Source organism: Convolutriloba macropyga, chromosome 1, assembly GCF_964194025.1.
Source record: "Convolutriloba macropyga chromosome 1, txConMacr16.3, whole genome shotgun sequence".
Lineage (NCBI taxonomy): Eukaryota > Metazoa > Xenacoelomorpha > Acoela > Convolutidae > Convolutriloba > Convolutriloba macropyga.
Genome location: NC_134468.1, coordinates 6,633,602 through 6,659,960, shown reverse-complemented (window position 1 = coordinate 6,659,960; position 26,359 = coordinate 6,633,602). Strand labels below are relative to the sequence as shown.

The 26,359-nt window shown below is 35.4% G+C and overlaps 1 protein-coding gene across 1 annotated transcript; it reads right to left on the bottom strand.

Annotated features, from left to right (window-relative positions):
- Positions 1 to 117: 117 nt before the first annotated feature.
- LOC142345048 (beta-1,3-galactosyl-O-glycosyl-glycoprotein beta-1,6-N-acetylglucosaminyltransferase 4-like) lies at positions 118 to 24,486 on the bottom strand. The gene is made up of 5 exons (XM_075397134.1): positions 23,905 to 24,486; positions 21,617 to 21,738; positions 15,325 to 15,440; positions 8,894 to 9,187; positions 118 to 540 (listed from the first exon to the last, which is right to left on the bottom strand). The coding sequence occupies exons 1-5, from the start codon at positions 24,466 to 24,468 to the stop codon at positions 227 to 229; spliced, it is 1,410 nt and encodes a 469-aa protein (XP_075253249.1). The 5' UTR covers positions 24,469 to 24,486; the 3' UTR covers positions 118 to 226.
- Between the last annotated feature and the right edge of the window lie 1,873 nt (positions 24,487 to 26,359).

The window sequence follows — 26,359 nt, the reverse complement described above, 5'->3', positions numbered from 1 at the left end:
TTAAATTCCGATATCTTTTTTTGCTCTCGCTAATTTCCAGAGAATAATATTTGTTTACTTTCTTCTATTGGTACCTTTTGTACTTCAGTAATTGTTGACACGTTATAACTCACAACACAAGTCAAGAAAAATTGAATTACTTCAATTTTAAGAACAAGCTCAGCCGATTGCCCCCTTTTTAAAATAAAAAGATACAAACTAAAAAATTCCATAAAACTATTTTCCTTTAGTTGTTCTCTTCGCCCCAGTTCCGCGAGTACTTTAGTCGTTCGTTATTCAGAAACGAATAATGATTCAAAGCTGGTCTTCCGGTCAACTCCTCTTTTTTAACTTTGTCAAAATTCCAAGCTAGAATACAGTCCCACGCACGAGGTTGAAAGTTCCATGGAAATTTATTGATGAACAGCTGTCGTCCGTATGATGACGTAATCAGCTCAGGTAATGTGTTCACGCCAATCATGCAAATGTTTCGCTGTGTTCTTCCACTTGCACATTTTTTTGGGTCTTCGTAGTTCCACTTTTTATAACGATTAAATGTTCCTAAACAGCAGAATGTAGTCTTAATTATTGCCTGTTCTCATGCACAGACACAACTGGGTGAAAAAAATAATTGAAATGCCAAGTTTTTCAGCATCAGCTGTCAGCTGACCCCCTACCCACCCCTTAGGTAGAGCCATCCCCCGCCCCCCGTGCCATTAGTTGACATAAGATATAGGTGTTTTATTTAGCTATAGGGGTGCCTGTTATTATGATCTTTTGCTTCCTCTTGTTTAGTTATTTTGTTTCGTAGTTCATATGATTTCTGATATGGCGGCTGCCTAATCTTGTCAAAGTGATGGCAAATTAGATCAAGCGACCGAAACCTAAAAAATTAGGCGTGATTCTTGAACAAAATTTGATCAGGTGTCGTTAAAGAGAAATGTATAACCTGGGCAAATTGCTTCAAACATCGTTTAAGTGCATACACACTGTAACTGCTATATATTTTTTTTAAAATGTTTTTTTGTTAGGGGGTCTATGCAGGTGCAACTACTGTGAAAATGGTCCAGTACTGGATTCAAACCAGCATTTCTTACTTGCAAGCCTAGTGTGCTTCCCGTTTACACCAACTGGTCTTAAGCTCTCGAACTTGGGCATCTATTATAACCCATTCTCACGTTCTTTCTTGTTCCTCAAGACTTCAATTCACAAACCATGTATGGGTTGAACAAGTAGACATTCTTCTCAAACTAGGTCAAGCTTCTCTTATGCACAATTTAACTTAGGTTCTCCTCTCGCAACCCTCTGACGCTTCCCCTAAATGGTGCATGCATCGTTTTTTTCACAGTTTGTAACTATCCCGTCTCTCTTTTGGGATTAAACTCTGAGACTAGGGTCTAGGTCCCCAACCATCTTCTGAATGATTCCACTTTCGATAGGGGCGAAGATTTTGTGATGTTGGCTGTCATTTTTTCAACCGGAACGTAATGAAATGAAATAGTTTCGTCATCCGTCTTTTCTTGAATGAAGTGATATTTTTCTCAATCTGCTTGCTCCTCTTGTGCATGACTGGATCTTGATCAAACTGGACACAATTTGATCAAACTCTGGTTGTCCTCTCCAATTGCTATTGGGTGTTTCTGTTGGATATCGCAGTCCCCCAGAATGTGTTTCAGATACAATGCTTCCTGAACAACTGCTACCGTGCCTTGATATTCAGAGACTGATGAAGAAAGAGCAACTGTGGGCTGCTTCTTAACACCCAAGTTGAGTGCAGCGCCACGTCCGTGGAGCTTTAAGTAATATACTGTCGTTGATTTTCTGTCGCTCACATCACCAGGCCAGTCCTTATCACTTTTCCCCATTAAATCATAACTAGTTTTTTCTGGGTAAATAACTTATAAACCTTGCAAATAAGTTATTAACTTTGAACCTTAAAGATATCGCAAAAGTCGTTATCCGCATAGCCAGTGTTGATTGGTAGGTGCATTCAAGTGTCTGAACAGAATGTTGACTGTGAACATGATATCTGGTTTGGTCGGTTTGGCTAGATACAAGAGTGATCCAACCAAGATTCTGTAGATCCTCTGGTCCACTTCTTCGTCTCCGTTTTGTGTTGTCTGAAATTTGATTTTCAAATTAACTGGAGTTCTTGAGGGTTTGTTTGCATTGATCCATTTGAAACCTCTCAAACATTGTTTCTAGGTGGCACTCCTGGTTGACTGGGAAATTGCCCTCGTCCTGTCTGATTCTTAGAGCCATAAACAAATATAGTGTTCCTCTGTCTGTCATGTGAAATATTGCTTCGAGGGCCTTCTTGATATTGCAGATCACTGTCGTGCTTCTTGATGCTACTATGATGTCATCAACCCCGACCAAGTTGAAGATGTGACACTCTGTCTCGGCTCTCGCCATCAAGCAATCATAGTTGCTGATTCCGGTGAACCCTTGTCTCAGCTGTAAGTTTGCAAGCTCCTTATACTAGTTGTTAGCAGCTTGTTTCAAACCATAAATTGACTTATTCAGACAACATACTAACTTCCCTCCATCTAATGCTTGTCCTTTAAGATCTTTTGACTTGTCCAGATACACTTCTTCCTCTATTGGAGAGTGCAGGAAAGCCACCTGGATATTAAATTGGTCTGCTCACAGGGCCTGCTCTGCTGATAGTTGAAGTAAAATCCTGAGAGTCTCTGGCTTACAAGTAGGCGCAAAAATCTTAAAGTAGACCATTCCGTCAACCTGTTTGAAATCCTTTGCCACACAGCGTGTTTTATATGTCAAATTAACCACTGGCTCCCAATTTCACTTTGTAGACCCATTTGCCCGGTATGATGTCCTTTTATGTGGGTGGTCTCACTAGGTTCCAGGTCTCGTTGTCTTGGAGTGCCTTGGCCTCGTCCTTCATTGCCCGGTGCCACTGGTCCCAATCATCAACTTGTTTTGCTTTGTAGTGTGTTTTGGTTTCCACATTGTTGCCCTCACTCACATCAAAATGGTTCCCGACTTCTTCAAAAAATTGCGGAACAATCCTTGCTCGTGTCCCTCGTCTAGGCTCAGCCCTGTCCGCTTGATCCATTGCCTCTTCAGTAAAGCCAACTGGTTATTTACTGTGACAAATCTTCTGTGTCATTGTCTTCCAGTGACTCTGAATTTCTCAGACACCCTCTTCTGGCAGTAGATCATTCAACTAGTGTTGCTTCCTCAATAACCGATGCATCTCGTCTCAGTTTCGGCTTCTTGAGTGTTCATGCTCTCTGCGTCATGCCAATCCTCTTTTATTGCAGTAGATTTGCACTACTCTCTTTGTTGCCATCCTCCTAATAACCATCAATTGGGTGCCAGATCGGCAGTTGCTGTGACTCCTCATCTAGTAGGTCATTCATCTTTGTGTTGTCAGGGATTCAGCCCACTTTGCACTCTTCGACGATCAGATCTCGAACTATCATCACCTTGCGTGTGTTGTACGTACACCAAGTGTACGTGCTCTCCTTCAGTAAAACCCACAAACTCTCCTACCGATGCCTTAGGCACAATTTTGCTGAGCTCCCTGTCCCTCTTCCTCGTAAAGACTGAGCAACCAATAATATATAATTTACAAGTTGAAAACTTATGCTTTAGCCTTGCATGAGCTCTGCGGGGCATTTTTACTCTTATCGTCTTACAACCAAGTTTCCGATGTTTGCTGCGTGAAAAATTGCTGCTCTCCACATTGTCTTGAGAACTCCCGACTCAAGAAGCTAGCATCTTACCATCTCCAGGAGTGTTTTGTTGCACCTCTGAGCTAAACCATTTTATTATCTCGTCTCTTGTACGGTTTCTCCAGTAGAATGCCTGCATCTATGCAGTACATCTTAACTTGCTCTGCTAGAAATTCCTTCGCCTTGTCTTGCCTAGGTTTCTTGGGCATCCTTACATTGAGAACAAAATTCTTCAGGCTTGTGTGCTTCAATTTTTGCCTAAAGCAAGTCCACATACAGAAATTTTGTGTACTCGTCTGCAAAAACAATCCAAATTGGCAACACTGACAGTGATTTTTTCTGAAAGGTCTCATCTTGTCTGTTAACACTCTCTCCAGTTTCTCCTCTGCCTGGGCCTCTACCACTTTTGGTACTGGAGTCTTTGTGATCCTGGCCAATGCGCAGAACATTTCATTTATCCTCGAACACCCCCACAGTCTCTAGTGGGTTCCTGACAACCACATCCAGTTGATTCAAATGACTCACTCTTCTGTTCTACTTGCTTGAGCTGTAAAATTTTGCGCTGTTGGAGTTCATCTTGAATTCTTGAACGTTGCAGGGTAAATAAAACAATTTATATTTTTTGTTAGCTTTACGCAATTTACGTCCTGGCGTTTCATAGAGGGACTTCTTTTCACGGAAATGAAGCTATGTCCCCACTCCTTAAGGCTTCAGACTGATAGGAGGTTGGAGGAACAGTGAGGCACACACAACATTCTTGAGTTCGCTTTGGAGTTCACCTTCCTTTGAGGGTCTGCTAATCCTCGCAAACCCTCTGCCCATCACTCTGGAAGCCTATCTGGTGGAATTTGTGACCACCAATTGAATGATCACAAAGTCCAGGAAGGCTTCAATGTCTGTCGCTATGTGATCTATACAACCACTGTCTACTAGCATGTCTGCTGTCTTCCGCTGGGTAAGAGCTGCCAAGTATTGTTTGTCTGATGTAGCCAGTGTGGGACCCATTGCCACTGGCTCATGTTTGCGTCCATCTCTTTGTCTCTTGCATGCCCTGTTTAGATGACCCATCTCACCACAATTATTGCATTGTGATGTCTTTTTCCTTCTGCAGTCCTTGGCAAAGTGTCCACGGATCCCACATACAAAGAAGTTTCCTCCCTTGGGTCCCTTCTTCCCTTCTTGAAGTCACGCTTCACTGTCAGTGCCTTTGATCCTTTTTTCCCTCGTGCATTGCTGTATTGTAACCCCATGGAATTTCTGTAGCCTTTTCTCAACTCTGTGCCGGGTTGATGCTTTGCTGTAAAATAAAATTCTTATATCTCATTGGCAGACCATTGGGGACCAAAGCATTGAAGAGGCTCTCTGCGACTGCTTCCCCTGCCTTTATTAGCCCTGTGAGCAACTTTCCTCTTATATAAAGCTCTCCAAATCCTCAGAAGTCTCGAGTTGCAGTCGAGCAAGCTGTGTCACAATGTCACCACTGTCGGCGACTCCATACTCTGAAATCTCTCTTGCAAAAGCTTCCAAGCCTTTGCCCATCTCCGATAATCATGTCTCATAAGCATAAGGGTTGTTGCATCTAGAGTCAGTGCCAGATGGCACCACACATTGTTTCGCCTCTCCTTGAATTCTGCAACCTCATTCGCATATGCATCCTTCAGCCCCATGTGGTTCTTCTTCTCATTATTTTTTGCCCCGTTGGCTAGTGGTATAGGCTCATTGAGTTGTTCCATTCTCCCCAATAGTGAATTGTACAGTCCCTCTGTCTGCATCATCGCCACAATCTTTTGCTCCAGATTGAAAGTTATGTGCTTTTCCTGTGTAGGTCAGCAGCTTCACTCTCTGTTGATCCTTTGTATTTCGAGCAGGTGAAGTGAAACAAAAAGCTATTAATTAAAAAAGGATTATGACTGTCAACAACAAATTATTTTTGATTAGAAATGAAAACTTTGACCTAGAAAACGGGGACCATAACTTGTTCTGTTATAAATTTTCCCCAGCAAAATAAAACAGTTTTCACTAAGCAGAAAAATTAATTTCAAAAAAATGAGGGAATAGCAGAAATGAAATTTTGCAGTAAAATTTACAGTTTTTTTAGGAGAGATGTGATTAGTAGATTAAGATGGGGTTTTGATTTTGTGGAAGAAAAAAGGCTCAAAAACGAGCTGTATATAAACATATATATATATTTATATATATATATATATATATATATATATATATATATAAATATATATATATACATATGTATAACCATTATCAGTGTGAAAGTCTGAGGGCTGCCTAATCTTGTGAATGTGAGGGCCATTTAGATCAATTACCCGAAACTCAAAAAATTAGGCGTGAGGCAGTCACTTTACACATATCAAATTTATATAGCAAAGATTGCTCACGTGTCGATGAACAGATATTCATTACTTCACTAATCGCTTCAAACGTCGTTTGAGAGCATAAACACTCTGTAATTGAAACCCTGAATGAAAATCTATGAAAATTTATAAACTAGTGGTCTGAATACCAGTATCTTTACAGAAACATTTTGCGACCCGGGTAGAAGTTAGGTCAAAAAATAATAAAAGATTAGCGATGAAAAAAACTTTTTCACCGCAAAGCTTCCACATTTTTTTGCGATGAATGGGGTAAAAACGCTGAATCTTTGTAAGATTTGTGGTTTTAAGCGTTGAGTTTTTTGTAAGATTTGCGGTTTTTAGCGGGGAAAATATTCCTTTTCACAGCATTCACTAGATTTCTTAGGAACAAGAAAGTGCCGTAAATGGGTTCGACCCTCTGATTTCCAACATTTCAACGGCTTCTTATTCCATTGAGCCATCTGTCACTTACTGCAGAGATATTTCTTGTGAATTTAAATCAGGTTCAACAAACGTTATGAAAAACAAATGAGTCGAAATTTTCGAAAATTTGCGGTTTTTGCGATGAATTTTATATTTTCACCGTTTGAGCGGTGAACAAAAATATTTCACTTCTACCAATGGGATACAGTGAAAATAAAATTTTGACTGCGATATTTGGCGGTGAAACGCTTTTTTCACCGCTTAAGCTTTGAATTTTCTTTTCACCTGTTAAAATTTTTTTTACAACGCATTCATTGCATTGAGCGCAAATATTACACTTTTTAATCAAATTCACCGCAAATCTTTTAGCGATTTTTAGCGGTGACAATTCGACCTGGGGAAGACAACAAATACTAAAATCCTACTTGATAAAGGTAATAAATCAGATTATAATAATTAGCAGAATTCAATGGTTTTTGGAGGTAACGTTTTTGGGTAACTTGGGAATTTTCTTCTCATGTTGAAAATTTTACCATAAATAAATACATCGCATCTGTTTTATCGATATTTTGTGACATCTGAGTTAAAACTAAATGACAGAGGGTCACAAGTTTTAAGTTTTGCGAAATCATATTGTGTCCTAGTAAAAATTAGATGGCAAACTCAAACCGTCCAATAGCATAAATTAATCGTCATGAGAAAAAAAGATGAGACAAAGAGAAGAGTTGGCAAGTTGGCAAAAACGCTGAAGAAAATGTTATACGCGGCAAAAGCTCAAAAACGCACAATCTAATTTAGGGAAATGAATAACGTCTAGTCCGATTGGATAAATTCTGACGTGAGTATATCAACTCAGCTGTGCAACAATGGGAATCTAATAACGCCTTCACTTATCGAGATTGACAGAAAGGCAACAAAAACTACCGCGGGAATCGGGGAAACTCGAAAATTTTTAATCTTTATAATTTTTTTAGTAATGTCACAATTTTTGAAGGCTTGAACACCAAATCAAGTAAAATGGAACAGATTCAGATAGAATTTTAGACACCCGTTGAAACTTGTCATTAAGAATAACAATTAACAAGGCAACAAAGCGAATTCCAAAACAAGGGATACGAAACAATTTCACCAATATCTTGAAAAAATTGTCTGTCAAAATGCGAAAAGCACTCAATGAAAACTAAAGCCATCAAATAAGTGTACCTCAAGTCGGTATTGCCAGTTATTAATGAGACTAAGTGAAAAAACATCGAATAGTTTTTTATACCTCCATCAATTATTATACTGTTTTTTGATTCAAAATGAACAAAATAAATTTAACTTGATCTAAGAAAAAGTGACGTTAAATTCAACGTTGGTCTTCGAGAAAGCCTACCCCTAAAGCTGCTTAGTTTTCGTTTGTTTGTGTATTATACAGCAGTATTTGGAGGTCATTGTATCAATTGTAATCTTCTAAGAAAAGTCAGATCGTTCAAAATGAAATCGGAAATGTAGAATTCATGATTTATATGTAACACCTTTTAGCTTCATAAGCTTTGTTGATTGTCTTTAATTCATTTGATTTCTCTATGTGCTTCCATTACGACAAAAATATATACCTATTAATTTAAAGGGAAAGACGTATTTTAATTTTAAGTTAGGATTCCCCTACTCCTACAGTTGCATAGCTTCATAAGCTTCGTTGATTGTCTTTAATACAGTTGATTTCTCTATGTGCTTCCATTACGGTAAAAATATACACCTATTGTTTTAAAGGAAAAGACGTATTTTAATTTTAAGTTAAGAGTCCCCTGCTCCTACAGTTGCATAGCTAACTGTTGAGCCATTGCGAGCTCATTAGAATGCATTACAATAACTTTGAAGAAACTTTTGATCGGTTTGAAATTATGCGTTATGTTAAGCGGGCAAGAATGCAAGAAGGCAAGAAACAATTCCTAAAAACTGTAACAGCAACGCGTTGAAAAAATTTCTTGGAAAAATTTTTTTAAGAATTTCTTATAAAAAAAAACAATTTAGGGGCAACGTGCAGAAACGCTGTGTATGATTTACATTTGGAAAGAAAAATATTATATAAGATCTAAGCTAAGAAACGCTAATATTATGTGAAATAAGCGTTTAAACTCAAAGCAATCAGCGCAAAAAAAAATGAAAAAAAAATTGCCCAAAAAATTTTCTAATTTGTAGCTACCCCATATCTGACATAATTTTACAAAAATTGCTTGCCCGGGCGATCATTTTTCCCTCAGACATCAGCTCGGGTTTATATAAGTTGCTAACAATAATCGGAATCGTTTTCACCTGAAACACTTAATCATAAATAAATTTTACGATCAGTAGTTTACAGAAACATAATTTCAATAACTATACTGAATCATGCTATATCTTAAAACCTGAATCAACCGCAACTTAAAACATTCATACCCTCTGTGGAAACTGAACTCAACAAATCCGCATGCCTGTCATCATCTATGTTCACTTTCAACCCTCCTGGAAACTTGAGTTGTTCGTTGAATTGCAAGATTGCAAAAAAGGCCTCTTCTTGGAATGATAACGGCTCAAGACTTGTTAATAAATCCGCGACTACTTTTTTCCCTTTGTTATACATCCAGCTGCACGCGTCATATGACAGGACAAAATGAGTTGAACTTTGGTATTTCCTCAAATTCCACGGCAGTTTTTGTGGATATCGATCATAATGTAGTTGACTCGAAGGACCTAAAAAAATTATTTGATAACAAATTACAGGCTTCTAAATTATTTATGTGACCAAATAATTCTGCGATGATTAATTATATTCTCATATTCTAGCGACACATGAACGGTTTCATGGCTATAGGTCCGTACCATTTGGTCAGCGATTCTTCCAGTCCGGAAACTTATATTAATACATATAAAAATGCTCTTATACTTCGGAATATAGTGACAAATGGTCAAGTTTGTAAATATGGCGTCAGAAAAAAATAGCAAATGCTACATTGTTACAAAATAACCAAAATATACCCAATATTTTATCCTAAGTTTGAATTACCGGAAGGAATATTTAGCATAATATTGAGCTAGTGCATTTGGCCATGCCTCGCGGGCAATGGTCATGCCGCAGCGGTTCCCTATTAACTGATTTGAAACCATCATAACCGATCATGGGATTAAATTATCGGCTTAAGTATGATAAACATTCTTGTTATTCAAATCCAGACTTCGGTTGACGTATGCCTACTTTCTCTTAAATTGGCGCCATTTTGTGCCTACTAGGTAGGTCAAATACTGCAGAAATGACCCTTTGGATTATGAATACATATCAAAAATTTTCAATCTAGGCTATTTTACATTTTGGTGATGTATTTTACGAATGAATCAATGGGAATTAAAGTTGTTGGATGAACTGATGAATGTTGGTAAATGATTGATTTATTTAGAATTAAGAACTAAATAGATTTTTTGAATTTCGGTTTTTCCACGTTGTTATCAAGGCTTACAGCTTTGTGAACGTTTGACTGATTTCAGCTGTTTTGTTCAGATTTTCCATATTTCTGCTCAACTTCCGGTTCGTTTTGTTTAAAAACGTGCTAAAGTTCTAATAAAAAGGTATTTTTAATGCTGTGATGCTGTAAGCTGAGCGTAGCTATATTGCGCTGTTTGCCGTTTTTAGAATTCAAATTATTTGTTTTTTATTGGTGTGCTAACTTTTTAAGATCTGATCACATTTTTTTCTGCTTTCCACGTCAGTCGGAAATCAAATTGAAGTGGTGATTTTTATTATGCGGGAGAAGTAAAACGAGCGAAAAAGCGGACGGTTTGAAGCGTGATTTTTTTGATGTGCCTAAAAGTGGAGTCAGAAAAAGTTGTTTGAAAAAAAATTTGGTTTAAGAAAGCAATTATTTGTTCACGTGGGCGCAATTTCTGTTTTCCGTCTTTCTTTTATTCAGTGATAATAATATAATGCAAGTATGTTCCAATTTTGTTAATTGACGATTGCGTGTATTGAGTAACATGCAACTAATGCTTTTTGTTGTTTCGACGCCATTTGTTGTTCTTAAAATCTAAGTTATTTTTTTATTAAATTTGGTGCTAATTTGAGTTTTTTCGATAGCCGTATCACTAAGTATCAATAATTTCTTTGGTTCTTAAGGGGGCACAAATGCAACTAATTACTGGCTTGAGTTCCTTACTATTGATGTTCCTGACATTGACACCATTTGTTCTCAAAAAATTTTAATGATTTTTGAGTTCTCCGATTATTTGCCGTATTTTTGTTATCGTATCATTAATCATGCTGAGGACATGTCTAACAGGTTGCACACAATGACAATTCCAATTTACTCTGTTTTTTAGCTCAAAGATAATGCGTTTTATGAGTATGACACTAATTGTCCTTAAAACAGAATATCGAGTATTTGGGTTTGGCGAGTTTTTACTGTTCAACTACTCTCTCAATTTGATTTTGCTCCGAATATATAGACCGTGAGGCCATTAGCACAGTCAAATTGCACACTAGCACAGTCAAATTGCACATTAGCAGAGTCATTGGCACTGTATTTCATGAGCCCGGCTACTATTTTTCGTTTTGTCGTTTGACGGTCTTTTTTTGTTTTATATTTATTCACGAAGCAAAGCCGGTAAAGTCAGTTTTTCTGAATGACTTCTGTATCTCACTGACGGTAAGCGTCAAATCAATTCTAAATGTCTCCATCAATTCTTTTTCGTGTGATCTGCTGGTTTAGATTTTGATCATGCGCAACTTATCTCATTCAATAAAATGACATTGCGTTTTAATACTTAAGTATAACTTGAATTAGTATAAGGACAATGAAACACAAGTGCAATAAAAGTCCCCAATAAAAAGGTGGTTTCGGAGTAAAAATTTACACACTTTATCATTTTATTGTCGACTGTTTTTATAGGAGTGTCCCTATAAGAGTGTTCTGGATTTGAATTTGTCGGCTTCTTCTTAAAAAACTCAGTGATTAACAAAAATCCATCAATCTTTTTAGTTATCGAAAATTTTTATATCCTATTACATTTTTTAATTAACTAAAATAAATACACTTTTATACAAAACAGGCAGCAATATCATGGTTTTTTGGCCTTATTGTGGTGTTGACAAAAGAAAAAATTTTTATTGTGTGCGTCGCTTTATTTCTAAGAACAATTTTTGCCTCATTATTTAATTTCAATTATTTTGCTCGAAAGTTTTCATGCGAGTCAATTATTGAGCATCCACAAGAAACATTTTTAAAATTTTTTCAGTTCAAAGCTCATGGTTTTTTTGGCTTCAGAATTTGTAAAAGCGTAAATATGTTTTTGAAAATCTTAAATCTTTATTTGTTCTTAATTCTTCACTATATAACTTAGACTCACTAACAAGAAGTTCCGGTAGCATTCTATGGAGCTACAAATTATTCTATAAAAGGTTTCTAATTGAAAGCTGAATTTTAAAACTTTTTTTCTGATTGTTTTAGGAAGTAGATTTTGGCTTTCAGTTTTCGAAAATTTTTGTTTTTGGACAATTGTTTTTGTTACTTACACTTATTTGTCAATAGTCTGGATAATCCCTGTCTACAATGGCTTCCTATGGAGTCATAATTTTAACATATTTATTGATTTCAGCTGATAGCTAATGGTTTCCATGTTTTTGAAATCGTTTTTTAAATTTTATATTATTTTTTGTTTTTTTTAGACTTTTTTAGTCTGTTTTTACTGGTCATCTGGTCCTCAGGAAAAGTCCTATATCTGTTTTTGTGAAGTACATGCCAATTGAAAGTTTTAGATGATGTTAACTTCACTTTGTTAACTGATTTTTTTTAATGGACATTGAGCATTTGCTTGTAATTAATGTTTGTTTTTTGTTTGAATTCGCTGTTCGCTTTGTCTCGTTGATGGCATTTTTCATCGCCCCTTTAAAGTGGCATTGTCCACTTAGTTTAATGGTTTGAATTTTAAGCATTTTTTTCTTACACCTTTTATTTTCGAAAAAAAATGTAACTAAACTGTTGAAAAAGTTTTCAATCTTTTCGCCGTTTGAAAAACTGTGGATGAGCGGGGTTGAAACTTTATGAGCGAGCGCACATTACCAAGCCTCCCTGTTGTCGTTTAAATTTATCTATTCTGGTCGTTTCTATATACTTTTTAACTGCTCTCTGCCAAAGCTTGCTTCTTTTCTAAATTAATTTCTTTACTATCACTCACAATTTATGATTTGCTGAAAATGATTGTAACTACTTGTTTTGGTAACATGTTTTAAGTTTAACAGCACTATCATTTTGCCAAATATGCACTATAATAGGTGCTGTCTGGTTCTACTTCTTTTCACCGAGATGCCTTTAACCCCGAATATCTTAACTTCATGTCATTTAACCCCTTTATCCTTTCACCCCTCAATCATTTTACACTGCTAACAAGCAATTGATATTGCAGGCATATTTTTGTCCTATTTAGGTGGATAACTTAATCTCATGTTCGGTTGTGATAGTTTCAAATCAAATCCTACAGGCCGTTGAGACATGGCCATGCCCGCGAGCCATGGTCAAATAATTACTTAACTAAATTATTGGTCCTTATTATATAAAAGGTTAAAATTGGGATGAAAAAAGAGAAAGGTTAAGCGATGGAGGGATTAAATGATAGGGGGTTCGGCAAAATTCCGCTTGAATTGGGATCAACTGGCGGCTAAATAATAAAATTTACAAAAAATAAGAAAACAAATTGATACGGGTATTTGCAAAGTACATATATATATATATATATATATATATATATATATATATATATATGTGTGTGTGTGTGTATTTATATATATATACACACACATATATATATATATATATATATATACACATATATATATATATATATATATATATATATATATATATATATATATGAGTTTATGGGGAATTAATCGACGCCGTTTCTGAAGGGCCGCGACAAAAACTGACCTCAGTTTCCGTATTTTCCTCTTTTAAGTTCTAATAAAAAGCAATCTTTTGGAATTGGGTGACCAATGAGTGGACCAAATTTTCCATTTCATTTTTGTAGGACCGCTGGCTTGCCACGGTCATCTTTTAAAAAAAATAAATTTTGTTTTCTTAAGCTTCAGTTTTTCTGCCACTTCGATTGATATTTAAATAAAGTTGCTCGACAAGTTGTTTTAATGCGTTTATCAGTGTATGAAAGAACTGCGCCCACCGGATTAAAACGCCTGAATGTTATAGAATGGTCAAACAGTGTCAACAATTGATTCAGCGATCAAAACTTTTAACGTACAGTTGTATTTCTCTGATATAATCTTCATAAAAAATTGTTTGTTTTGTGAACTTGATTTCAAAAAATTTCACTTGCTATAAAGCCTCAAAATGCGTCGTATATTCAATCCTAAGTTCTCTCTTATCTCTTTCTCAAACATTCCACCCTTGATTGATGATTCCCGAAAACAAAAAACCTTTTGTAAATTACAAGCAGGGCTTGAATTATGCTTTTTCATTTACGTAGTAGAACACCAAATAATGTACTTAGATATGTTAAAACAGCCCAGGTTGAGGTCCCAGGCCAAAAGTCGATATGTGCAGACCATCCCAGACGGAAAGTGTCCATTTCCAGACCGTCCCAGACATAGTCAGTGTCCAGATTTTTGTGCGTTCACCAAATTTTCGTGCGTTGAACTCCAGATTTTCGGGCGTTCATCAGACCATTTGTGCGTTCATATGCAGATTTTTGTGTGTCCACCAGACGTTCGTGCGTTGATGTCCCGACTTTCGTGAGTTCATATCAGACTTTCCTGTGTTTATCAAGCTTTTTGTGGGTTCATGTCCAGATTTTCGTGCGTTCATCAGACCATTTGTGCGTTCATATGCAGATTTTTGCGTGTTCACCAGACGTTCGTGCGTCCATGTCCAGACTTTCGTGAGCTCTTATCAGACTTTTCTTGCGTTCATCAGACCCTTCGTTCGTTCACCATACGATTCGTACGTTCATGTCAAGGATTTTGTGCGTTCACCAGATTATCGTGCGTTCAAGTCCAGACTTTCGCGAGCTCAAACCAGACTTTCCGTGTCGTGTGTTCATCTGAGTCTGGACAAATCGACTTTCTTTCTGGGACCTCAACCCGGGAAAACTTTTGCTAACTTTGTTTTGGTGTTCAATAGTGTCATTCATGAACTATATCACAAAAACTTAAATTTCGATCGCGCTGATCTGAGATTTCTTGATAAAAGTGAAATAATTTTTGTATAGTTGATTTAATTAGGCTCATTTTTTTCAAAATACTTATAAATTTTTTTAAAAAATTTTCCATTAACTTTCGACAAAAGTAATTCGATGATTTGAGCCTATTCCATCGCTTAAAAATTTGAATAACAGTGAAAAAATGGACGCCGTCAGTTTCCACATTAGGGATCCGTGGATGACAGATCGAGTTTCCTATCGAAAAAAAAACTTTGTAGGTCAGAATAATTTTTATTTTATAAATGTTTTCACTTTAAAACCACTGTTTCTACCTAAAAAGTAGGCGATTAAGGGTGAAAACTTTTTCCCACTTTTTCCCATATTGCCATAAATTTCTTATGGCGGACTGCTCGAACAGGAAAGAATTATTATGAATTTGCAATATTTCGCGCCTATTTTACACAAAAATGCGTAGTGATCATATTATTGAGAACTGCTCATGTTTTAGCATCAAAGTTGTGTTTACTTACTGCAGCGAGTTTTTTCCTGGTTCATTGGGAACATAAATTTTGTGTGGCAATATCTTAGACCAGTAGTTCAAGAAGTTTCTCTGTCTCTTATAATGCTTTTATACAACTTCAGACCAGCCCCAAAATTGTTTTCAATTGTAAAGATTTTGAAAATGGACTGACCGTCTATAACATTTGAACCATTAAGCTGTCTTAGAACCGTGACGAGCTCCAAATTAGTCATCAGTGGGAGTTCTTCTCCTGTCAAATTGATCACATATTTCCACTTCTGTGAGAACCTGTATAAAAAGAATAACTAAATGGTGGAAAATTAATAGATTGATCCAGATCAAAATTGTTCATATTTGGGCGATCCAGACGAAAAAGCGGCCGAATCAGCTCGAATTAGCGCTGACTACTAGGAAATTTTCCGTTGCAGCGAGTTTATATTTGACCCTGCTTTACTATGGAAATTTTCACGACTATGAATTAAAAGAATAAAAAAAAACAAAGATTCGAGTCTGCGCAAATATAATCAAACAATGTGATCCAGATAAAAAAATGTTGACATGATCCAAAGTTGTGCACATATATGCGAGATAGAGCAAAATTGTTGAAAACTGTGCAATTTAAGACCAGATTGAACTGACGAAACAGACAGCAGAAGAACGCGCGAATAAGATTCAACAATCCATACGGCGCTAAATTGCACGACTGTGATCAAACAAAAATGTAATGCAACCTGAAACTCTTTTTGTCTAGTTATAATATAGTTTTGTTTAGGTCTCATCTTTAACAGAGCTTCTGAAAATATTAACTGAGGAAATTCAAATACAAGTTCTTATAAATAACATACGAAACGTCAAGTAAAATAGTAAAACTGTTTTTTGCAAAGGTGTCAAGGAAAGAGAGAGAGAGAGAGAGATCTAAAATTTTTCGACTTCAGATTTCGTAGTGTTTCTTTACTTAACTTGCAGCTCCAGCTGATAAATTAACGGAGGTACTTTTCTTATTTTGCTTACCAAGATGAAGTAAAAAAATTGTTGAAAATATTATACAGCGGGAATGCAGGGCAGAATAATGCAAGCTATGAGTTCAATAATCGCGTTTTTGTTGACTTATTATTTGACATAGTGGGCCTATGACTCGAACTAGTGGAGCTTTGATTCAAATTAGTTCTCTCATGATACAAATTATTATCATACTCGAATTAATCAGACTTATTTGGACTATGAATCAGTTATGATTCAACATCAGTCTCATGATTCAACATAGCAGGCTTAAGAATTAGAATAACACCACAAAATCTATGGTTCAGGTCGTTTATTTAAAACCTGGGAGAATACTCGCCCCGATGACAATTTTGGGACCATATTTCAACTCATCCCTCGGAAGCATGCACTTACTGAGGCAGGTTATAGGAATAAAAATCTACCCCAACCCTTTCTCCTCTGGAACTCAAGCGACCATTTTTGAACTCCTGAAAAATCTCTCTCACATTCTTTTGCACTAAAACAGAGGAACACTTATCAGAGTTAGGTTTTTAACGAACACGCATTTTGTGTTAAGCGCTCTGTAGTATCTCACAAAAGCCCTTTAGAAATGATTTAAAGTGGTCCTAACTACATTCTGGTTTAGTAGTCTTCAATGATGCCTTTTCGTGCTATTCTTGTTACGACTTGAAGAGGAAGATTGAAATTGGTTCATGACTTGAGTTTTTGACTTTTGTTTTCGAACATTGACTTCTGTTTTCGCATGTAGACTTCTATTTGCGAACATTGGACATTAATAGTAGCTTTTTAATACACCAAAGCTAGGAACAGATAATACTCTAGGTGAAAAGTTCATTATGGGAAGTTCTCTTCCCATAACAGTCCCTAACACTACATACACCCCCTCCTTCCACCTACCCCACCCCTACATAACCCCTGCCTACCCAGACCTCTGTCTGGGTCGACAATGGTTAAGTGTAGGGGGGGGGGATAGTTGGAAGGTAGAGGTGTCTTTAGTTTGAATAAGGAGAAAGGATTGTTATGGGAAGAAAATTTCCCGTAATGAACTTTTCATCATCATAAACTAAAAGCTGTCTACGCAATTTTAAAACCATATCTACAATTTCATTAGGCAGTTAATTTCTTCGCTATTTTTTTTTATTTTTCTTGTTTTAGATAACTTTTTGTTAGTAATCATATTGCATGAATCTTCTAGTCATTTCTGGTATTCTACCCGCTATATTTCTTTTTTAGCTTAAACGAATTTATTAGTGACTTTCTTTCGAACATTGACTTCTGTTTTAGAATGTTGACTTGTGTTGTGGAACATAATCTGTGTACCCAATTTTAAGACCAAATCTACAGTTTCATTAAGCAATTAATTTCTTCGTTAGTTTTTTCTTTGATGTTTCTTGTTATAGGCAACTTTTTGTTAGTAATTATATTGCGGTAATTATATTCCGTTAATTTTTTTCTAGCTAAAACAAAAATTATTAGTCACTTTCTTTCGAACATTGACTTCTGTTTTACAAAGTTGACTTCTGTTGTGGAACATTGGATTTTAACAGTAGCTTGGGTACTAAATCATAGAAAAAAGAGACTGATGATAATACTCATGGTTAAAAAGTCATATTGAGAAGTTTTCTTCCCATAACAGTTCCTTCTCCTAACTCAAACTACAGACATTTGTTCGACTTGTGGGGATAATACTTGACTGCTTCTGAAATGCATTATCAAAAAAATTTAAGGCATTTCACAATCTCCAGGTCAAGGCTACCGTCAAGTATCTACTATGCGCAAGTATACACGAACTAATATATCTATTTAGCAAGAAACAATGTTCTTATCGGTTTTTATAACATCACTGGTAATCACATTAGCGGCCGATAATGCTATGAGACACTCTCGTTTAGGTATGTTATATTCTATCTACACAGCAGGATTCTTTAAGAAATTTGACTAATGAATTCACTAATTATCCGGGACCAATCTCTCTATATATTCTATATCAATCGCTGGGCAAGTCCTAAAGCACGTCTGTTTGCCAGTATATGAAGATTAAATGATCGAGTTTTGAATGTTATGACATTGGAAATGTAAAAAGGCTCGTCCAGTACTAATATTGACTTGGCAGTAGGTCTGAGCTAGCTTGAAAGCTAATAACTTGATCGTCAAATTAAGGCATAGGTTACAAATTATAAAGAGAATTAGTCAAGTTAGCCCACGAGCTACCAAGCGGATAGCGTATGGGGAAGTAAACACTTCTCTTAGGCTTATCTAATTTTTCTTTAATCAGAGCGAAGTAAGTTGGCCACTGAAAACGAGTTTCCAAATGCGGTGGTCTAAAATGCCTAATTTACAAAGCGTACGTCATTACTTTTCCAACCAAATAAGAGATAATTTTTGAATTATTTGCCCGTCAGTGGTCAAGTTTGCAGTAATTTCTCACTAATGATAAAAACGTTTGCTTTTAAATTAAAATCTTTTGATTGACATAGTTTTTTATTTAATACAGCATTACTACGAGCAAAATTTGCAATTTTTTAAAACCAAAAATGTCTTAAAAACTGTCGGCAACTGCCAAAGTGCATAAAGCGAACAAGACTGAAAACCCAAGCTTCGAAGAACTTTGTCTAACTTCGATTGTTTCCCACATTTTTTGTAATCTTTTCAATGCATAAGTGTTTCCACATGACAAAAAAATTCCAATAATTTCTTTTGTTTTTAATTGGACTTCGGTTTACAGATTGATGATACGCAGGTCGAGGACTTCCTTTGTCCGCGTTTATGACGCAGACCATTTTTGGTGAAACACCGGGGTACAGTGCGTTCAAAGCTTACACAGACAAAGTCTCTCTCTATATTGTCTAACAATTTTTTCTCAGTTACGTGTTCAATTTTGGCTACCAATTACTTTTCTCAAAACCAAGTTGACACAATTGATGAGCACTTGAAATGCTCTTCATTTTAGAACTACTCAAATTCATTTTAGAAAAATAAAACTTCTTCAGAACTAATGCGTTTGAAGATAGTGTTTGAAATGTCCGCAGTCTTGGATAATTTTTCCGATTGGTTTTAAATTCCTGATAACAGTATGAAGAAAAAATGATTTCGACCTTTCGATCAATTCTAACCAAAATTTTTGAGGTTTGCAGGACTGGGTCGTACAGTGCCAAGATTGAGTACAAGTTCTGATTATGCGTATGTGGCAGACATTTTTAAATAATAATTACAGACAATTTTGGACATTAAATGGAACTGAAAGCATGTGAACGGGTAGAGCATGTAACGTATGTTTGATTGCCGCGATTTTCTAGGTGGTAAATATTGCCCTGAGGGGGAAAAGGTTTGCTGAAAGTGATTTTTAACATAATTATCAACATTCAAAAATTAAAATGCTTAATTTTTTTTCTTTGCGTCAATTTTGAATCAATATCGGCATCAATATACAATAATTATATAGATTCAGAATGACAATTTAATCTAAAGTTGACGAAAAACTTTTTAATGGTTTTTTTAGTTAAATAAACCTTAAAAAAGTTTTCGTCAACTTTAGTTCAAACTGTCTTTCTGATTCTATATAAAAATTGTATATTCATGTCGATATTGATTCAAATCTGACGCAAACAAAATAAATTATTGCATTTTAGTTTTTTGAAAGTTGATAATTGCATGTTAACGTTTCTGAAAATATCGGAATGTAGATTTATATTGCGTCATACCGTAATTTCAACTACTTCAATTTGTAATACAATTCTAAAGTCGAACAAAAAACATTGAATTTTTTTTACTAGGAATTGATTATCAGTAGTATTTTAGGAATGATTAGTGATGATTAGTGATGTTTTGTTGTTATTTTTTAAAAGAAAATTAAACCGCTGTCTTTTTGGCCTCAAATTGACATGGCCTTGTTTGTCAAAGACGACAATTGAGTTACTACAAAGTTAGTAGAAGCATATTGTCTCTGTGGATCTTTCGAGCTAAAAGTAGGGGAAAATGATCATTTGGAAAAGTTGATACATCAATAAATTCGAAATAAATTTGAAAGAATTTCTCAAAATGCTGCTTTTGATATAATCTATGAAATCTGGGCTACAGTAATAAGTACTTCAAACACGCCAACTTAAGCAAAACAGAATTTTAGCTCCAAATGAAAATTGATTTTTTTTGAAAATAATGCAAAAACCATTATACATAAATCTTAAAGTTAAATTGTCCAAACTATTGTGGTTAAACTAGAGAAGAGTGACCTTGAAACAAAAAAGATAAATTGAGATTTCCTGCAGTTCTTTTTTGCAGTTTTACGCAAAATGTTCTAAAATCAGTCTAAAAAGCTAGAAAAACTAAACATAGATTTTTTCCTGGTTGCAGTTCAAGTTTTATAACTAAACTAAAATCAGAAAATTACTGAGCTGAAAGTGAGATAAAAGCCTTTGAAACGAAATTTATGTAATTTTTCATAATTCTGCTACAGTCCTATATCCGAACTATACTTAAAAGCCTTTGAGTTCATAGCGCATATTCTCAACAGATCTAAATTTGATCCAGTTTGTATGAAATCATTTTATCTAAGACACACAACACGTAGATTAGATTCTCTCATCCAAATTTATTGCCCAATTTTACAGTTTATGAGAACGAACGACCTCAAAAGTAACATTTAAAATATTCAGCAAAAAAATCAACAGAACTCGCAACAATCAGTGCTCATTTAGAACAATTTCAGCAAAATTTCAAGTTTTGGTAGTGATTCAGAAGGATTTCAGAAGTAAGTGTGAAGTGATCTCTGAATCAGAACAAAATTCAGAAAAAATTTTCCAGATTCTTCTGAATCAGAAGATATTTCAGAATGGATCACTGAATTAGCTCTGAATGAGACTAATTCAGTGCAAAATGTTACCTGATTTAGAGTCTGAGTCAGTACTGAATTTGCCTTAGAGTTAGGTACGGTACGACGAAATGCTTTCAAAGGAAAGTGGGGTGGTGATCAGCTGAGGAGGGTTAAGACTAATTGAGTTAAAAACAAAAATTTTGTTATGAAAGCTGCTCATAGACTGCGACAACAATTTGATTCAAATTGAAAAAAAAATCGGATGCATCTATTCTGTTTTGCCCCCCCCCGCAGTGTTTTTTTACGCCCCCGTTTAGAAATTATATGTTGTTATATAGCACGTTACTATGTAAAAAATAGCACGTGCGCCGGGGGCGTAAAATTTATAAGCCCACAAAACTGGGGGCGAGGGGGGCAAAACAGATTAGATCCAAAAGTTCATGCAGACGGTCAATTTGAAACCAATTTAAAAGGATTTTATAGAGTACAAAAAAAATTTATTATCAAAGGAGAACCATGCGGTACAGAATATAGTTGTCAATTGTTAAGGTCTTCATCAGCTTCTTGTAATTGATGAGAAAAAATCGATGAAATCAAAGCCAAATTTTTGGGTTTCATAGATGGAGTTTTTTGGCGGGTAGCGTTAACTGACCTTAGTAACTCTTCTATACACACTAACTCGGCCATTAGCATTGACAATTCTCCATAAATCACGTCCACAGAATTGTACGCCACAAAAACGTTCTCAGGAAAACATCTGCTCAATTTGGCAACCTCAAACAAACAAATATTCATGAATTTCAACTTTGCAATATTTGGTAGCGCTTCAACTTTATGCTGGGAAGTGTAGTCTCTCTTTTCAGCCATCATACTATTGAAGAAGGTTTCAACTGCACAATTAATGGATTAACGGATTAGAGAAATTCTATAGTCAATTAAATAGATTTGGACATTTGAGCGCTTTTATTGTGTTCTTATATTTGGTTAATATATCAATATCCATAAGTTAAAAAATTTGATCAACATTGTTTCCAAAATCAATCGAAGTTGTTCCTTGATAAAACTGAAAGTGAAGTATAATCCTAAATTAAGTTTTCACAAAACTTTCAAAACAGGAAACGTTGCACAAATGTATATGATAATGGATAATTATGGAATTCATGTAAGGCAAAAACAAGATTGTCTTCAAATTACGCTAATGTCCACATGATTACGTGGTACTGCACGGTCAAATTCTCCTTTGGTGAATGAGAACAACACATACAACTTTGTGAACCATGCTTTAAATTTCTCTTAAGTATTTCTCACAAAAATTAAATAACTCAATTAATTCAGTTGTCAGACATCTCTTTATGAAATCGTAGTTAATCGCTAAGTTCTCATCAACTCAAACCTTGAACAGATCATTTTTTCATCTGGAAACAAAATGAAATTGTAACCCACACAATGGGGCTTTCAATGTTGCATTATGATCCTCATGACCAGCCTGATTTTGTAGCTCATTGGGTGAGACCACAAGGTAAGGAAAATGCTCATTGCTTTCTCGTTTCATTGTTGACCAGATTAAGACTCAACACTCCCCTCTCTTTGTGCGAGTTTTTACCAGCACAATTAGGGATGTCATAGGGCTTTAGCAAGTATACTGAACACGGTTCCTCGGTTGGCAATAACGGAAATTGACGGAATTAATTTGTTACGAACAACTGAAAAACCCTTAGAAGTAGAGTTTCTGTTGTCAGCAAAAACTGCCATTTCTTTCAGCGTGTGGGTTCTCAATGTCTCTAAGAAAACAACCCTTCAATACTTCAATTAAGTGGAACATCAAGAATGCCTTCCTCTGAACATTTTTTATGTGTGCCGTACTTCCGCTCTTCTTCTGGCCCATGAACAGAAGAGCATGAACAGCCTTCAATGCTTCATTTGCAGATAAATTCGTTTGCAACGCTGAAAACATAGTCCTGACAAAGGCAGCCGGCCTGCCTGCTTGATAAGATTGAACATAGATGTCGCCTGGTCGTGAATTGTTGTCTTGTATAAAAATCTTCTTTTATACTATGGGGTTGACGTTTGCCGAGGAGCAAGCTGATAAAACTCTATCGCGAATTCTATGGTGCCTGACATTTGCTTCTCCACGCCCGTGACATGAAACTGCGTTGTCACCATGTATATCCAGAACGCCGGTTTTGTGGTACGGACATTTCCGTTCTGCATTATAGACAGGTGCATTTAAACTGTACTTTGCACTGACCCGGAATTCTCGCGCAGTCAAAGGAAAACCCAGAACGAGTATTGGTGGTGCCGATAACCATGCTCGCGAATATCAATGAGACAGAGATTGAAGCCTCGCCTTTCCTCTCGCAGAGGTCTGCCTTTCAATTAATGCATCAAATTTTTTCAAGCCTTTTCAAACTTTATCAACCTCGTGTTAAAGCACAGAAGCTTGCCTAGGGAATCTTTTGAAGAATGACGTTTAGTTTAGAACAATAATGATTGTCAGTTTTTTAAAAAAGTATATGTTTAAAAAAATTGTTTAAAGAATTGTCTTTTGTTTTTATTTTGAAGTTGCTGTTCCTAAAAGCTAAGAGAAAACGCTTGCGTTCATGTATTTGTGTATTTTAAAAAATCGAACGAATATAAAAATATTTAATGTAGTAATTGATCTGCTTGATCTAAAATATAAATTTCCCTTCAAATTATAGAAATTTTTAGTTCATTTTTTTAATAGAAAAAGCTATTAAATTGGTTTTTATGAAATATATTCCATTTTTTCCATAACCTGTCAAAGGCATATCACCACAAGAGCCGCTCCTTTTCCACAGACCTTGTAGGTTATAAATGTGAACTTCAAAAGCACAAGTTCAAAGAACACATATATTTCGAATTGTAATGGCACTATACTTGAATTGTAACTCGGTAGATGCTTAAAAAATATATTGCTACCTGGTATCTAAACTGCCAATGAGCTGAGTTGTCAACATGTAAACAGTAGAAGTTGTTTTTTCTGTACACAGACATCAACAACTGTTCAAGTTGATCAAAATTGTGATAAACAAGCAAACTGAAAGCAATTGGAAAGTTTTTCTCATCTTCTGTGATCGCATTCGGAGTGTAGAGATATTTCCTTTTACGGAAGTACTCTTCGCATGTAGGAAATGTTGCATAATTGTTGGTCAGACTTCGCAACACGTGATTTCTGTTTTGAATCGCTGACCAAACTGTGACGTAAGAGGCTGATTTAGTCCATATTTCTTCACATTTCGGATATAACGTCTCAAGTTCATTTTTGAAGTTTGAACTATTCTTAGGGTTCACACTGGCTAGTTTTCGTTCAGCGGGAAGTTCCAATTCTGCTATTTTTTCTGTTTCCGAAACTGAACGACGTTTTTGATAGTCTATAATGATATAATTTGGCAAAACCAACACAGTTATTGAAAAAAATAAAAGACCAACTTTAGCTCTTTTCTTAAATCGCATTTGTTGTATGTGTTTATTCTTCATTTTCATGATTTGTACAGTCAAAGAAAAGACAACAATATTGACAGGCGTTTTAAAACTAAATAGCAAATTTAAAACATGTTCGTCATGCTTAATCATATCAATTTATAAGTTCAAAATTATTTCAAATCATTGAAAAGACTGTTTTCCAGCTTATCAAAGTTGAACAAAATTGATCATTTAATATTATGCGCACAATGATTCAGTTTGTTTTCTTTGTTATATGAATGTTGTCAGCGATAATGTTTATGCCTTTTGTTTTATATGTTGAAAGTTTATGCCTTTTGTTTTATATTGAATGTTTATGCCTTTTGGCTTTTCTCATTTGTGCATTTTACTCACTTGTTGGAAAACTTAAAACTTTAATGAAGTACAGAACAAAATATGAGCCTATAATTACCTGAATCAAAAACAAAGTTAGTCTTATCTTGTCAGAAATAAAAATAAACTTGTAATAATCTTGTAAGAAAAATTAAATCTTTCACCATCTTATAAAAATCTTAAATGATTTTACCAGGTTAACATTATTTTGACTCGGGCAGCGGTTAAACTGCTTCAAGGCAACAAATATATTGTAAAACAGCTATTTCAAAAAAAGATTCAAACTGGGAAAAGGTAGAAAAATAAATTGAAAATAGTTCATTTTCATTGTCTTTTTAGAAGTCCATAGATTATCAGAAGTTGCCTCTAGACAACAAAACTCGATTGAAAACAGAGATTTTTGATCCACCGACAAATATTAAAGAAATGAAAACAGGGAACAAAAAAATTTCATCTTAAAATTGCCTTGCAAAAGAAACTTTTTTCATTTCAACTAATACTTTTTCTTAAAATATGCATTTTTTTAAAAATCGACATCAATTAAACAAAGCTAACTTTGGCAACAAGAACTTGATACAGTAAGCAAGCTGGGGATGACACTTCTTGGCAACTATATCCAAGAAACATATATGTTCCCACACAGGCCATACAAAATTTTCTTATATGATCTTGCTATGATTGCCAAGATCTCCATATATGATTCTTATATGGCATCCAAGAATCCAATATGGTCATTTGTGCGTTCTTTCAACGCCCACACAAAGCTTATGCTGCCATTCCAGCTTTAAACGCTTTACACGACTTATGGCATATTGGTATCATATATGGTTCTTTTATGGCCCATATATGGTTCTTAAATGGTCCATATATGGTTCTTATATGGTCCATAAATAGTTCTTAAATGTTTCTTACATGGTTCACATATGGTTCCGACATGTTTCTTACTTGGTTATTACATGGTACATATATGGTTATTACGACAAACCTTCGTGGATATTTACATGGTTCTTATGTGATCCATATATGGTTCTTACAAGTTTCCTACATGGTAAATTTATTTATGGTTCCGACCTGTTTCTTACATGGTTCATACATGGTTATTACATGGTCCACACAAAGTTATTACAACAAACCTTTGTGGTTAGTTACATGGTTGTTCCATGATCCATATATGGTTCTTATTTGTTTCTTTGATGGCTCCTATATGGTCCCGACATGTTTTATACATGATGCAAACAAGGTTATTACATGGTCCATACAAGGTAATTATAACACAATCTTTGCGATTAATTACATGGTTCTTACATGATCCAAACATGGTCCTTACAAGATTCATACATAGTTCTTGCATGACCCGTAAATGGTTCCATAACGGTTCCTGTATAGCTCTATGGTTCTCTAAATAACCACGTATAGTACGTAACTTTTGCATGGTTGCTCTGTGTTTCCTACATGCATATGGATGCCAAAAAGATTATAAAGGAACTGAATCTGCTTTTTCGAAGACTTAATGTCATCTTAAAATCACCACTGTAGTTTTTACTTGTTTTTCTGTATTTTTTAACTTATAAATGCCTCT